Genomic DNA, 13,758 nt, shown 5'->3' on the forward strand with positions numbered 1-13,758 from the left:
CGGCTCGCAACGACCGTCGGGAGAGATCGTTGCAGCTTCCACCGCTTCCAGATGAAACCTTTGAAACGCCCCGAGCTTCTCTTTTCTCGCTGCGAGTCCGGGATTAATTTAATCGGTGCAAATCGTAGCGAAATTCCGGCTTCAATTCACCCCGGCCTCGCCGTTCTTTTTCCAAAGCGAAGCCGACGAGTTTCCCGCCGCTGGTAACCCTTAGTTAGCCGCTGAGAGGTCAGAAAGATTAATACTTGCGCTCGGCGCAGCGTGTGCAAGATACGCGCCCTTAACGCCGCTATAATGGACTTGCAAACTATTCAACGTGCGGTAACCCGGCTAACTTAGCACGGTCTCAAAGCCGATGCTCGCCGGCTATAGGACACTTGCGGCTTTCGAATCTGAAGACGGTACAAGTGCTGACTATCGCCGTATTAGGGTAACTGCGTTGGCGGAACCCGTTAGAAACTGTCGCCGCCAAGGGACGACGGGAAAAATCAACGGGGATGAGGGTTACTCGATTTGAAACGCTGGAGAATAAAAAGAGACTCAAAGACACGTTCTACGCTCGCAGGCTGTGATTGAAACGAATCACAGAGACAATTCGCAGTGGGCGGTTGCGTCAATGAAAATCGAATCTCCCGCTTTATTCGGCGCGCCGCGCGCGGCCGTGGGATTATTTTTTAATCGCTCGTCGGGCGTGATCGCGTAGTAATAGGCGAGCAGGGGCTCGATAATTGCGCGGGAACAGGCCGCCCCTGGAACCGTTTCGTCGCCCAGCCGGGGAGCAAGAACGAAGCTCGGTGACTTTAACGATCATAGATAAACCTAATGGCCCGCGCTAATTAGAAGCAAAGAGCTTTATCGGCCCTCCGCCGACCGGCAAAAACAAATTTGTCGGCCACATCTATTACCGATCCCTCGGTTGTTTGCGCCGCGTGCAACGTCGTGTCCGCCCCCGCGGTGAATCGACCGGGGTCCCATTTGCATGTCCGTCCGGCGTTCGTTCCCCTTTAAACTCCCGGCGAAATACTTTTAATTACAAGCCGGGAGCGTTCATTCTCTCGGCCCGTAAAGAACCTCGTTAAGAATGAATCTCGAAAGGCGAAGTCTTTGAGAGGCCGGTATTCCGGGGATTCAGCGAAACGGACTAATCGTTATTCAGAGGCGCGGTAGGAGCATACGATCTACGGTGTTCCCGGCTTAATCATTCGCTACTTAGTCCGGAGTTATCTCAGCCGCTCCCGTTCACCGAACTTTCATCCTGACGGGGCCGCGGAGGGGCGGCGTCGGTTCCCCGGGGAACTTGGCGACCTCGATGACCCCAGATAAACTTAATGGATCCGGGCTAATTAGGCCGGAAAGTCCTAGGTAGCCGAGCCATCGGGGGCCGCCTTTCGCGTGGCCCCACGAATAATTTCCACGGCCACTTCCTGCCGTAGGGGAGCCCCAGGAGACGAAACGATTCGCCGACCAACGCCACCCGAGCGCGTCCTGCGTCCTGGACCGTCGACAGCCCGACAGCGTCAACTGCTAGTTCGATCGAACCCTCGCCGATGAGCGTGCATTTCCGGCTGAAGGACGCCCTGTGAAACGCGCAGCAACCTACGTCCTCTCCACCGGCAGCATCCGTACAACGGATCGTCCCGGCCAGGTAAGAATTATTCATCCCCCAACCCCCGTTCAATTTCTCGGCTCTATCGAGCCAGCAAATGCGCGGTGAATTCGTAACGAAGCGAAGGGGGAAGAGGACGTTCCGCGCGACCGATCTCTCTAAGCAAAAATGCCACCTGGAGGAATTAATCGGCGTGGCATACCGGCGAAACGGAATTTCCATTTGGCCGACGGCGGCGAGGCAAACACGGGGGTAAACTGTCATTGGCCACGCCGATTCCATTAGCCGACTTCGGTCGCTCGTTTGTCGAGGAGAAGGCGGGAGAGCCGGTGCACCAGAGACGTTCTGTTATACCGAATACCCAGGACGGAACGGCCGAGTTCGGATAAAGATGGATCTGCTTGTGGCTGGGGGGAGGAACCGGGACAAACAGCCGAGGGGCGGCGAAAGGGACCATGATCGTTCGGAACGATGCTTCATCCGCGAGCACAAAGGAGGAGCAGAAGTAACAACCGCGGCGAAATAACGTCGATGGAAGGGGGATGAACGTTGCGGGGGAAAACAGAGCAGCCGAGTATTTCTGATCTCGTCTCTTCCGTTTCGTTCGGGATGAGAAATTGCGGGAGGACACGGCGGGGTAAATGAATCAGCGCTATCTACTACCCTAGTCTCGTTTTAAGCGTTGAATATTTGATTGACCCGGCAGACGCGGCGAGATCACCGTAAAACCGCTAATTCCGGCTGCCGGCTTAACTCCTCTCGCGTTTACTCGGTCGCGCCCTTTAAATTGCGAGGAGAATAACCGGGGGTGACTGGCCGAGTACACCGACGAAGGAGCAGGGCTTGAATGGGTTTCGAAAATAATTGTTTCAAATTGTTATATAAAGGTTCTGACTGAAAGAGTTATGAAGAACCTATATTCGGAATAACCGTTATAAAGAATCTAAATATCAGACTATGTAAGTATAAGTTATGGTTCCTATATAGGTCTATAAATTTTATTTTTTAGGTTCTATAACTTTTAGTTTTTAGGTTCTGTATAGGTTACAAAGCGGTTATAGAACCGATTCTTGTAACGATTGTACAGAGTTTTACAGTAAATGAAATCACAACGTATTACAACTATAGATTACTCTGTGTAACCAAATTATTTAAAAATTATTATAAATAAGTAATATATGTATCGGCGGTATGCAAGGATCACTTGTATACATATGTACAAATGTGTACCTAATATATATTTGCTTACTTATTTATAATAATTTTTAAACAATTTGGTTACACAGAGTAATCTATAGTTGTAATATGTTGTGATTTCATTTACTGTAAAACTCTGTACAATCGTTACAAGAATCAGTTCTGTAACCGCTTTGTAACTTATATAGAACCTAAAAAATAAATGTTATAGAACCTAAAAAATAAATGTTATAGAACCTAAAAAATAAATGTTATAGAACCTAAAAAATAAATGTTATAGAACCTAAAAAATAAATGTTATAGAACCTAAAAAATAAAAGTTATAGAACCTAAAAAATAAATGTTATAGAACCTAAAAAATAAAAGTTATAAAGCTATATAGGAACCGTAACTTATATTTATATAGTCTGATATTTAGGTTCTTTATAACAGTTATTCCGAATAAAGGTTCTTCATAACTCTTCCAAGAACCGAAATCTTTATAATAACTGTTTGAAGCCCTGCGAAGGAGACTCGTTTTAATCGATCGAGCCCACCTTAACCTCCCCCCTTCTTTCTCGTTGCAGAACATCGCCGAGCGATTCGACGTGGGGCCTAGAGCAAGCAGAGGAGCCGAGAGAGCAGAGGATCCTCGAGGAACCGAGCGACGCCGTCGAATGGGAACAGCGTGTTTTCACGGAACGAGAATGGGTCTAGCGGGGTTGGACTCGACCGTCCCGAAAGCGACGAGGACTCTCCTCCCTTTCTCACCCCTTCGGAAATGCCGGGGCACGCGATGAACGTTGCCGCACGAACGAGCAACGCGACCAGAAATATCGCGGTCAAATCAAATTTAAGTCCCGGCCCCGTGTGTAAACTGCATTTACGAGGGGCGCGTTGTTTTTTCCCCCCCCCTGCCTCCCGGGGATTTTAATTTTCTAGCCCGGGGAGTGCCGCGCTCCCCTCGTCGATCATTTACGCGCATCGAAAATTAAAACGGATGCTCCGACGAGTTTGTTCCCGTTGCGTCATCCAGTTACCGATGCTGTTAGCGTCGTAATTTCCTTTGATAAACTATCCGCGAATCCCTGCTTTATGCCTCCCCAGCCGTACGAGAGGAAGGGAGGAGAGACGCGTCGTAAAGTTTTCCCGCGGGCACGTGCGAGTCGTTACAACGCCACGTGGACAAGACGATTCCGTTTTATGGGATTGCGAAAAGAACGACTCACCCCGTACGACCTGGGATCTTGTCACAAGATTCCCAGGACCAACGAAGTCCTTCGACTCGGCCGGTGTCTTCGGGGCAGCAGCGTAATTGCGCAATGTCCGTCGATAAAACACGCTGACGCTCGGTAGCGGGGATACGGCGGAGAGATCGATGCGGCGGAACATGGACAGAGAGAGCCGTCCGTGGCGTGCCCCTTTACGTTTCCATGGATCCTTCAACGGCGGTAACGGAAGACTGAATGAGAAGCGAGGCAGATACGCTTTACGACCCCGCGCGAGCCTCGCTTGTTTTGTTCCCGCATCCTTTTCAACGTCCTTGCCTCGCTGCCGGAGCGTGTTTACTTTAACGCCTGGCCGAGCTCTATTTCGCTGCTGACCACGTATGTGGAGCAAGTGGAACAGAAATAGGGAAGTGGGTCGGGATCGTCCAGGCGTGAAGGTGAGCGGGTTCCGAGCGGACTGGCAAAGGTGTCGAAGGAAACGTGGCAAAATAAGAAGTCGTGCATCGCTCAGGGTCGCGTAGGCTCTCGCTCCCCATTCACGGCCCCATTGATCCCCATTGAAGGGCGAACGGAACGGTGGAACAAGGACACCGTGGACGGTTCTGAATCCTCGCGCTTCGCTAGCGCCGCTTATACCGCGACTCGCGGCGTGCGCCCCTGTATCTCTGCCAGCGTGTAAACGTTCACTACTCGTCCCGAGGACATGAGAAATTCGAGCGGGTAGGCGAAGCGAGCGCCTCGAGGACCAGGCCAGGTGTTCCGAATCGAGAGCAAAGCAGCCCGTGAAAAGACGCTCCTCGGTCTCCGAGGGAGAGTTCGCCGAAGCGTGCATTCGAGACGCGTCCAGGACGCTCTTGTACAAAGTATTCCTTGTAAACCCCATCGAGCGGCGTGTGTGTCGAGCACCGATCGATCGAGACGTCGAAGCCGGGCGGTGCCGTAAGCTTTCTCCGTCGCGGGGCAAAGAGGACGCCGGAAATTGGCCGACGGAGTGTGATTCGCGAGCGCGACCGGGGGGGCGGTTGCGTCATTGCGCCGAGTCTAGAGAGATCGGGGGCTACTTTAATTAACGGCAGCTCGCGGCAAGCATCGCCGTAAGAATTGTTACGGCCCGACACCAGCCGAGTAATTACGTTTTCGCCGCGCCGCCGTCGGAATCGTAATATCGGCCCCGATTGGCCCGGTCGAAACGATCGTCGGCGGCGGAGGGAGGAAGGGAACGGAAACGACACCGGGAAACAACGATAATCAACGGGGGAGGGTGTCGGCGGCGAGGGTTGGCGCTCGTTAAGAGCCAGACGGGTTGTTCTGAAAATCAAGGGGCGAGCAGCGGACTTCTTCTCGCGATTGTTGGCCGCGAGAGGCGAGGCGAGGCTCTCCGGGAAACGTATACGCGCGGGATCGGTTTCGCCGAAGCAGATAGGCAGGCTGCCTCGCGTCTCCGTCGATCGGTGGACACGCGCTCGCTTACCTTTTTACATTTTAGAGACGGTACGAAACTATTACGTATGGATAGTTGCCGAATAAACGAGCGAGCAGAGTGCTCGCAGCGTTTCGCCGCCCTAGCGACACAAAGACACAACACACACACTCTCACACACACACACACACACGCCAGAGACTTTTCGAGAAGAGAAGGAAATCGTGGTAGCGTATGATGTCCGTGCAAGCTTACTAGTGCCGCCGTGCTTTTTCGTTACGAATTCATTTCGTCGCTCGTACCTATCGAACGATTTGTATGAAAGTCATCGTGAGTCATCGATGGCTCGCCGTTCCGTACGGCGGAGGACGACCGGAGCCCCGAAACCACCCTGCCGCGCGACGCTCTTGGTCTTTCAATTAATCGGCGACGATTACGCGGGCGGGTGCACGCGCAAAACCCACTTCGAGTTGCGCGAGAGCGCTCGCGTAACGTTGCTGCCGAAGTAAGGGAGGAAGAATGGGTGGAGCGGGGTGGCGGCGCGCTCGACGGCCCGAGCGGAACGAGGAGTCTAGTCATAGCGAACAAAAGAGGAATGTATTTTATGATATTTTACGCATAAAACGATCGTAAATCGAGTATAGGGATTAGTCCAAGGTAAACTTAAGTAGAGGTGTATAAACGAGACGTCGGGGTGCAGAGGGGGTTGCACAGCCTGCAGGGGCTGAGCAACGACGGTGCCGATTATTCGAGCCAGCGGCCGGCGACCGTAGCAATGATCAATTATACGTATAGTTAATTGTCGTCGTTAAATACCAAGCTCGCAACGATCGGCCTGCGTCCGGGATCGTGCGGGGGAGGCAGGCGCGACCAATCTATTTCGTTTCGTTGAACATTGCTCGCCGGCCCGCGAGAATCGCCCTGTCACGGATATACCGACTTAAGCGCTACTGTAATATATTGTATATTGTTTCGCGTTGTTTATTTTTCAATGTTTTTACTAGGAGACGCGTTTTTACGATACTCAAGAGAATTATCGCGTAATGTTATAGCGACATACGGCTCGTTCTGGTCCGCGGTGCTGGCGCACCGATTGTCGCGGCGAGTAGAGAGAGCAAGCCCTAGAAACGTTCCCCATTTTCAACGACCATTAGGATAAATTCGAATCAGAAACGTTAATAGACGTGCCACCGATCGGAGGTGTGATATCAACCCTGCAGAGTCTAGCTGTACGTGTCGGATAGTTGTCCTGCTGTAAGATAAAGGAGCCGGGTGATCTCAAGCCTTGGAGCGATCGCATCTCCTGCCCGTTACAACTGACGATTAGCCTACCGAATGCGAGCGGCGCGCGTTTGCTTGAAGAGTGACGAACCACAGCCACGGCGGACCAGCCGGATTAGTAATGTTTATAAACTTCAACTGTATTTCCAGCAGCTTTTGCAGTGTGTAAACTAACCAGAGAAACCGACGCAAATCTATAGAGCCTAGGTGAGGTTTAAGAGCGTACAGCTTGCGCGTTGGTGATTAATTACGGAGGTGCTGTCCGCCCTCGGAGTATCGGACGCGACCGGAAGCGTGTACCGAGCGACTGGATATACGCGGAAGCAAGCAAGCTTGCCTTGATTCTCGAAAGTTAAGTAATGTTAGTTTGCGAGGAGGAAAGGGAGCGAGATAGAGAGAGCGAGAGAGAGAGAGAGAGGGTGGGCCGACCGACGAATTCGTTTTGTACGATGCGTGACAGCGAACGGTTACGTTCAAAGATAGTCTAATAGCGAAACGAAGTGCACTATGGATCGTAAAGGCTAACTCTAGCAGCACGAAGTACGTTAACGAGTTTTAATAGCGAAAGTCGTCGTAAGGGAAAACGAACGCTGCAATTATTAACGAAGCATAAGCCGCTGTTGATGTTTCCTAAGAAAATGGTCTTCGGCTTCGAATCGAAGCGGGGGTCGGGTACAATAGGTGCACCGAGGGGAGAATGTTACGACCAGTACCAATTATTAATTATTCGACATCGCGCGGAAAACGCGACGAGATAGTTCGGCGTGACGCGCGATATTTGTATCGAGACTTTCGTTCTCGGACCGCGCGACCTAAGCGACCAGCGGATTTCGGAGATGCCTAGTCAACGCGCGCGCGCGCGCGTCCTACCGAGGATTATTTACCTTGATTCTGCGTTCGTCCGATTCCTGTTCCTTTCGAGACTCGCGTTACCGTGAAACCGGCATCGAGAACGAAACGTACGCAACGTTCGGGGGGGAATTCTAACCGCCCGTACGCTCGAAATCATTTGTGCAAACGACGTTACTTGCTATTCGATATAACGACAGACGGTCAAATCACGGGGAAGATTTTATTCTAGCCGTATCGTTCGTGCTTTGCCAAGTAAAATAATATAAATTCCTGTGTTAAGTGTAATAGTCAATTATGTTTTAATAAAATCTGCCAAGATTCTTGCCGATTCTTTCCTTTCCCTATCCACGAACTTACTTAGAACCTAAGCAGACGTAATGGGTGGAAACAGGGAAGTATGTACCCATACAAGGAAGAAGAAGAAGCAGGAATGAGAAGAGAACCATTGGAATCGGAGGCCATCTGGAGAATAAGCCGAAGAATCAGAATTCTGTGAAAAAATATATTCGTATAAAATTCTTCTAGGATAATAGTAATATCGGCAGACACACGCGAACCCTTAACAATAACATGACCACCGATGTTTCCTTACCATTCGCATAGAGAGTAAGGTTTAAATAGCTGTTTTTAATATTAAATATTGCTAGAACGGTGAAATTAACATACGCTTCCTATGTACATTTCGCCAACCAGGTAAACGATAAGAAACAAGTAATTCTAATCATTCTTATAACTAACTATGGTTTCCATTTTATGAATAGAGGTTGAAAATGACCTTAACTGAACCTCTTGACTGTTCGCTATGAAAACAGGCTGCGTCTCGTCCCACTCTTTGGGAATGCCGCAGTCGGGCACGGTGTAAGTCAAGATGTCGAAAGAGCATAAACAATCCAATAACGGAAGAAAACTCACCGTACCTGAAACAGAACGAGCCGAATAACAGTAACGTCGACGTATTCGCGAAGCCAGAAATTAGAGCGCGAACCAACCTGTGATCTGACGTATCACCTCTCGGATCTCCTTCTGTATAGCCTTGGCGTCTTTGCTCCCTACTTTGGGAAGTCCGTTACTCGTACCGCCACTAACTCCGTTGGAAGTTACGCCTTCGTAATCCACTTTGAACTCCCACTTCTCCAAGACCTCTTTGGTGTTCACGTTCGTTATGACGAGCGTTATTTTCTGCACTTTGCGCTGGGTGAGCCACTCTTGGATCTGGCCGAGGACAGTGTCGAGGAAGCCCTTGATCTTCTCGTCCGTCGACATCAGCACGAACAAGCCGAAGTGCTCGACAGGCTCGAAAGTTTCTGGCGGGTAAATGCCTCTCTGGTACAGAATACTGTTCACGCCGTAAACTGTAAGGGAAAGATAAAGGAATTCACGTAGCAACGGCTCGAAACGATGTTCGGAGCAGCTACATTCGAGTTACATTGGAACAGGGTGCTGAATGTTCGATGAACTTACGAAGATACTCTTTGACTAACTCCGCCGAGCCTTTCAACGTGATGCATTTCGCTTTCTGTTGGGTCTCCGTCATAATTTTCAAGCAACTATCGCCGAAAACACTAGTTAAAACGAACGGAATTTCGGTTCGAAAAAAGGTAGCACCTTACAGGTTACGAGGACGCCGGTTTAACATTTTTAAAACGTCCAATGCACTGCCTACTGACCGATATTTCACCAATCACGTAGTAGATTGTTTGCCGCGGTTCGAAAAGCTCATGGAATCGACCCGAATGTTTGCCGCGTAAATTTGCCAGGTTACAGACGATGTCGTGCTTGAATTTTGATGCAGAAATGGCAAACGTTGATTAAATAACTGGCGTAAGTAAAAGTGAAACTTCGGAAGGAATTCGCGCGCGAAATCACTCTGCACAAGCGGGACGCGTTGAAACCGGAAACCGATTCGAACTGGACGTTCGTAAAGCGTTCTAGAAGTAACAAATATGTTACCAACTGATAGATTTAGATGAGCGGTACGTCTAAATGCGACGTAATTCGTGCCCGATTACAGCGCCATTTGGACGGAGGTGGGAGCTGCAGACAACGGACGCATCCAATTGCGGTTCATTTTCCAAGCTTTTAACACACGCGTCCATCATGGCATCCGCTGAAGAATTGAACGTCTCTGCGCTTGTATACGACTATCTATTGAAGAAAGACGCGTCGTTGGCGAAGGTTTTCCAGAAGAAAACAAAGGCGGTAAGATTACTGAAAGATTCCACGTATATACTATGGTCGATCGATCGCAATGGTGCCGATGCCCATGCGGTACGCGAAGTGCCGCCATTCGGCCGTACCACGTGGGCGAAATGCTTTCGATGTTTAATATTTCGAATTTCTGTCGATATTAAACCTAATTATCGCTGTCTCCGGTCGTTGAAGTATTGTTAATCGATATCATCGACTCTACGTACCAGTAGAATGTATAAGTTTTAGCCGAGTCGTCGTACAAATAACAGTTTCCGTCACGTTCGTTTACCTTTTTTCTTTTTCTCCAGCCCACACTACCGAAGGGGGCACCAACGATACAAGACGTATTCCAGCACTTTCAAAAGACATCCCCCAAGAAAATAAATGCAAAAGCACAAGCTAAAGATAGCAGCTCGGAATCTAGTTCAGAGAGCGAGGATGAAGCACCTAAGAAGGTCCCGCAAGTAAATGGCAAAGCTGCAGCTAATGCAGCGGCAAATAATAAGCAACAGGCAACTTCCTCGGAGGACAGCTCGAGCGAAGATGAAAAGCCAGCGGCAAAAGTTAAGCCAGCTGTTAAGACACAGTCAAAAGCGCCGCCTGTGAAGAAAAAAGACAGCTCAGATGAGAGCTCCTCCGAGGAGGAGGTACAAACGCCAAAAGCGCAACCAAAAGCGATCTCTACTCCGAAAGTAGCTCCAGTACCACAACCCCAAGAATCTTCGGATGATGACTCCGATTCTGATAACGAAGTGTCTAAAACTAATGTGACTCCTAAGGTAATCGTAAAAGCAGCAGCTGGCAAAAAAGAGTCTGTAAGCAAGGATAGTAGCGAAAGCGAAGAAGAGAGTCCAGTTAAGCCGGTGCTGAAGAAGCCTGTTGCATCAGCAGTAAAGACACCGACGAAAAAAGCGCAATCGGATAGCGATGATTCCGACGATTCCTCGGAAGAAGAGAGCGTGAAACCTCAGCCAGCAGTTAAAGCTACACCAGTCGCGACACCTGCAAAGGCTGCTAAAAAGGTAGAAGCTTCCAAGGACGATTCTGATGATTCAGAAGACACACCTGCTGCGAAAGCACCGGTTCAAAAATCAACTCCACACCCTGTCCAAGAGAAGAAGAAACTTGGGAAATCTGCTCCACAAAAGACAGAAGCGGCGAAGGCTGGAAAGGGCGCTAAGTCCATGCCCCTGAGGCAAACAGTCGCGGAAGAATCGTCCAGCGAAGAGAGTAGCGAGGAGGAGGAGGCACCAAAAAAGAAACCTGCTCCTATTGTGGCAGTAGCAAAGAAAGTTCCTGCTAAGATGGAAGAGTCGTCCTCTGACGATGATAGCAGCGAAGCAGAACCACCAGCTAAAAAGCCTGCACCCCTGACACCAGCAGTTGCAAAGAAAGCTCCTGCTAAGAAGGCAGAGTCGTCCTCTGACGACGATAGCAGTGAAGAAGAGGAGCCTCCGGCTAAGAAACTTGTCCCTGCTAAGGTAGCAGCTCCAACTAAAAAAGCACAATCGTCCAGCGATGATTCCGATGATTCTGACGAAAATGAGAAACCAGCTGCGAAGCCTGCACCAAAAGCAGCAGCCAAAAAAGCAGAAACGAGTTCCGAGGACTCCGATGAATCCGAAGATGAGAAACCCGCGAAAACGCCGGCATCGGCACCCGCAAAGGTAGCGGTGAAAGCGAGCGCTAAGAGAAAATCGTCTAGCGAAGATTCGGAGGAGGACTCGTCGGAAGACGAGAAACCAAAGCCAGCAGTCGCCGCGACAAAAAGCTCCGACTCTGAGGAGAGCGATTCTGACGAAGAGGAAGAGAAGGTACCGCAGCAAAAGACACCAGCCAAATCCGAAAAGAGGAAACGCAAAGATATAGAGGAGGGAGAAGAGGAAGAGGAGGACGAGGATAAACCACCCGCGAAGGCTCAGAAAAACAACTACAGCAACTTCGTGAAGGCGAATAGCAGCTTCAATGGTGATAAGGTACGCTATCGCCTTCGTGAAAACTAGAGGCAAACGAATGGTTTTATTTTACCAAGCTTTATGTTCAGCAGCAGCAAAAAAATTCTCCGTTCCGTCGGGTAAAGGACGACGACGTAAACGTGGACCCGAAATTGGCAAATAATTCTTTTGAGGCTAAGGTAAATGCTTGGAAACATCCGAGAAACGCAGGTCACTCGCCGTTTTTTTAAAAACTTGAGACCATGTTTCCGTGCATTCACCGGTGCTTTTTAGAATGTAGCTTTAAGGGAAATGATACGCTTACAGAAAACGGCGCCTGACTTGTGTTTCTTTTGTTCTAGGAGGACAATCGAGAAGATGGTGGCTTTAAGAAACACGGAGGAAGGGGTGGATTTGGTGAAGGGCGCGGAGGTTTCGGTCGCGGTGGGTTCAGGGGCCGCGGAGGCGGTGACAGGGGTGGTCGCGGTGGCGGCGATAGGGGTGGTCGGGGTGGCGGCGATAGGGGAGGTCGCGGAGGTGGTCGCGGGTTTGGCGATAGAGGTGGTCGCGGGTTTGGTGATAGAGGTGGTCGCGGTGGATTCAGGGGTGGTCGCGGCGGCTATGATAAGGACGGTGGCGGTGGTTTCCGAGGCGGCCGTGGAAGAGGTAGTTTCGATAACAGGAGATCGTGGGCTGGCAATGATAGGGGAAACGATAACGAAGGGGGTAAGTCCGACGGATTCAGGAAATCGTGGGGTGACGGTGAAAGGGGGGGCGGCCGCGGTGGCTTCAGGGGAGGTAGGGGTGGTTTTGATAGAAAAAAAACCTTCGATGGTGCGCAGCAACAAAATAAAAAAATTACATTTGACGATTGATGATAAGAATATGTACAAAGGTGAGGAGGGGTAGTTGGCCTTGGAACAGTCTGATATGTGAGCGGACTTTCCTACAGTGACTAAAAGTATAACTTTTGTTTTTTTTTTCAACAGAGGGGTGCTCGTGGCTCTTGGGGCGAGAAAGCGAATCTGGACCTCAAATTTACGAGAGGAAAGTCATTTCGTCACGAAAAGACGAAGAAAAAACGCGGTAGCTACCGCGGCGGTCAAATAGATACTAGCGTCAATTCCATTAAGTTTGAGGATTGAGTAAGCAGTTGTGGAGTTTATATGTAAATGTGTTAACGTTATTATCCGATACGTTTAGTTAAGTAAAATATCGTAAGGATAGGAACAGGAGCCCATTAGTTTCCCATTGACTAGGCAGTTGATTCGACATTTTAAAGACACGACATTCGTGCAATTGTCACTCAGCTATCGCGACGTTGGGCGAGGGTAACTCAGGCCTTCGTTCGTATCAGTGGTTTGTCGTTTGTTCTGGCAGGTTTGCACAAGTTACGACCACGCAGACGTTTTAACATTTAGTATCTATAAGGCTGCGGTTTCAACTTGTCCGTAAAATGTCCCGTAAAGTCGCGATCACTTATTTTAATACGAGGAGTATAGCTTGCAGAAGCTACTTCGAAACCGAATAGCTATTGTATTGTAAATTAATGAACGTTGTTTATCGCAATATGTAATATATCTCGGAAGTCTATCGTTCCTAGAATGGCTAGGAAGTTCCGGCAATTAATTATCATTAAACATCCGCTATCATTAAAGCTTGAACAAAAACAGTGCATCACCTGGGCAATTATCATTTTCAGTCATTTCATGCACTAAGGAAGGGTTCCCTACAGAAGATGTTCTCTACGCAGAGTATTTTGACATAAGTTTTTTCCTTGTAATTAGCCATGAGTTTATATTTAAATAAGGCATATATATGAATGACTATACGAAATAGTTTTTATAAGCGTACCCGTTTGACACACAAAGAATTCCTCGAAGTCCGACCCGAAAGAAGCTAATAGCTCGATGCAAATAAGTTCAAAGCCGTGAGATGCAGAATTTGTTATATTCCTTCATGGTTAAATTAAAAGTACGCGCATTCTTTGTACGATACATGTCATAATTGAAGAATAAGTATAAAGGTACTGTAATCTTAACAACTGTATCGTTCTTTCAACCCCTGCCC

General features: G+C 49.2%; 3 protein-coding genes across 9 annotated transcripts in view; 2 read left to right on the plus strand and 1 right to left on the minus strand.

The window, feature by feature from the left end:
- Window positions 1-7,898, plus strand: part of Vn (membrane-bound neuregulin protein vein) — a 276,994-nt gene extending 269,096 nt beyond the window's left edge. Inside the window, exons 8-9 of the transcript XR_013087358.1 lie at window positions 1,434-1,645; window positions 3,370-7,898. The gene's annotated coding sequence lies outside the window, so the exon portion shown is untranslated. The remainder of the gene's footprint in view (window positions 1-1,433; window positions 1,646-3,369) is intronic.
- Window positions 7,899-8,052: 154 nt separating this feature from the next.
- Mad2 (mitotic arrest deficient 2) lies at window positions 8,053-9,401 on the minus strand. Its single transcript, XM_076829036.1, has 3 exons — window positions 9,026-9,401; window positions 8,554-8,916; window positions 8,053-8,481 (listed from the first exon to the last, which is right to left on the minus strand). Exons 1-3 carry the CDS (start codon window positions 9,096-9,098, stop codon window positions 8,282-8,284), a joined length of 636 nt encoding a protein of 211 aa, XP_076685151.1. The 5' UTR covers window positions 9,099-9,401; the 3' UTR covers window positions 8,053-8,281.
- A 177-nt stretch (window positions 9,402-9,578) lies between these two features.
- On the plus strand, window positions 9,579-13,732 carry Nopp140 (nucleolar and coiled-body phosphoprotein 1). 7 transcript variants are annotated; one of them, XM_076829027.1, is made up of 5 exons: window positions 9,579-9,763; window positions 10,063-11,730; window positions 11,799-11,888; window positions 12,051-12,583; window positions 12,678-12,817. In XM_076829027.1, the coding sequence occupies exons 1-4, from the start codon at window positions 9,662-9,664 to the stop codon at window positions 12,561-12,563; spliced, it is 2,373 nt and encodes a 790-aa protein (XP_076685142.1). In that variant the 5' UTR covers window positions 9,579-9,661; the 3' UTR covers window positions 12,564-12,583; window positions 12,678-12,817. The 7 variants fall into 7 exon arrangements, with proteins under 7 accessions (XP_076685142.1, XP_076685144.1, XP_076685143.1 ...); XM_076829029.1 differs by having other exon boundaries at window positions 11,805-11,888; XM_076829028.1 differs by having other exon boundaries at window positions 9,580-9,763; window positions 11,802-11,888.
- Window positions 13,733-13,758: the final 26 nt, after the last annotated feature.

This window comes from Andrena cerasifolii, chromosome 16 (genome assembly GCF_050908995.1).
Source record: "Andrena cerasifolii isolate SP2316 chromosome 16, iyAndCera1_principal, whole genome shotgun sequence".
Taxonomy (NCBI): domain Eukaryota; kingdom Metazoa; phylum Arthropoda; class Insecta; order Hymenoptera; family Andrenidae; genus Andrena; species Andrena cerasifolii.

What these genes read in the sequence shown, in the direction of transcription:
- Nopp140 (XM_076829027.1), top strand. Translation starts at nt 9,662, where the DNA reads ATGGCATCCGCTGAAGAATTGAACGTCTCTGCGCTTGTATACGACTAT. An exon ending in TCCAGAAGAAAACAAAGGCG is followed by an intron (nt 9,764 to 10,062) that starts GTAAGATTACTG and finishes CTTTTTCTCCAG; the next exon opens with CCCACACTACCGAAGGGGGC. An exon ending in ATAATTCTTTTGAGGCTAAG is followed by an intron (nt 11,889 to 12,050) that starts GTAAATGCTTGG and finishes CTTTTGTTCTAG; the next exon opens with GAGGACAATCGAGAAGATGG.
- Mad2 (XM_076829036.1), bottom strand. Translation starts at nt 9,098, where the DNA reads ATGACGGAGACCCAACAGAAAGCGAAATGCATCACGTTGAAAGGCTCG. An exon ending in GTTAGTCAAAGAGTATCTTC is followed by an intron (nt 8,917 to 9,025) that starts GTAAGTTCATCG and finishes TTTCCCTTACAG; the next exon opens with TTTACGGCGTGAACAGTATT. An exon ending in GGTGATACGTCAGATCACAG is followed by an intron (nt 8,482 to 8,553) that starts GTTGGTTCGCGC and finishes GTTCTGTTTCAG; the next exon opens with GTACGGTGAGTTTTCTTCCG.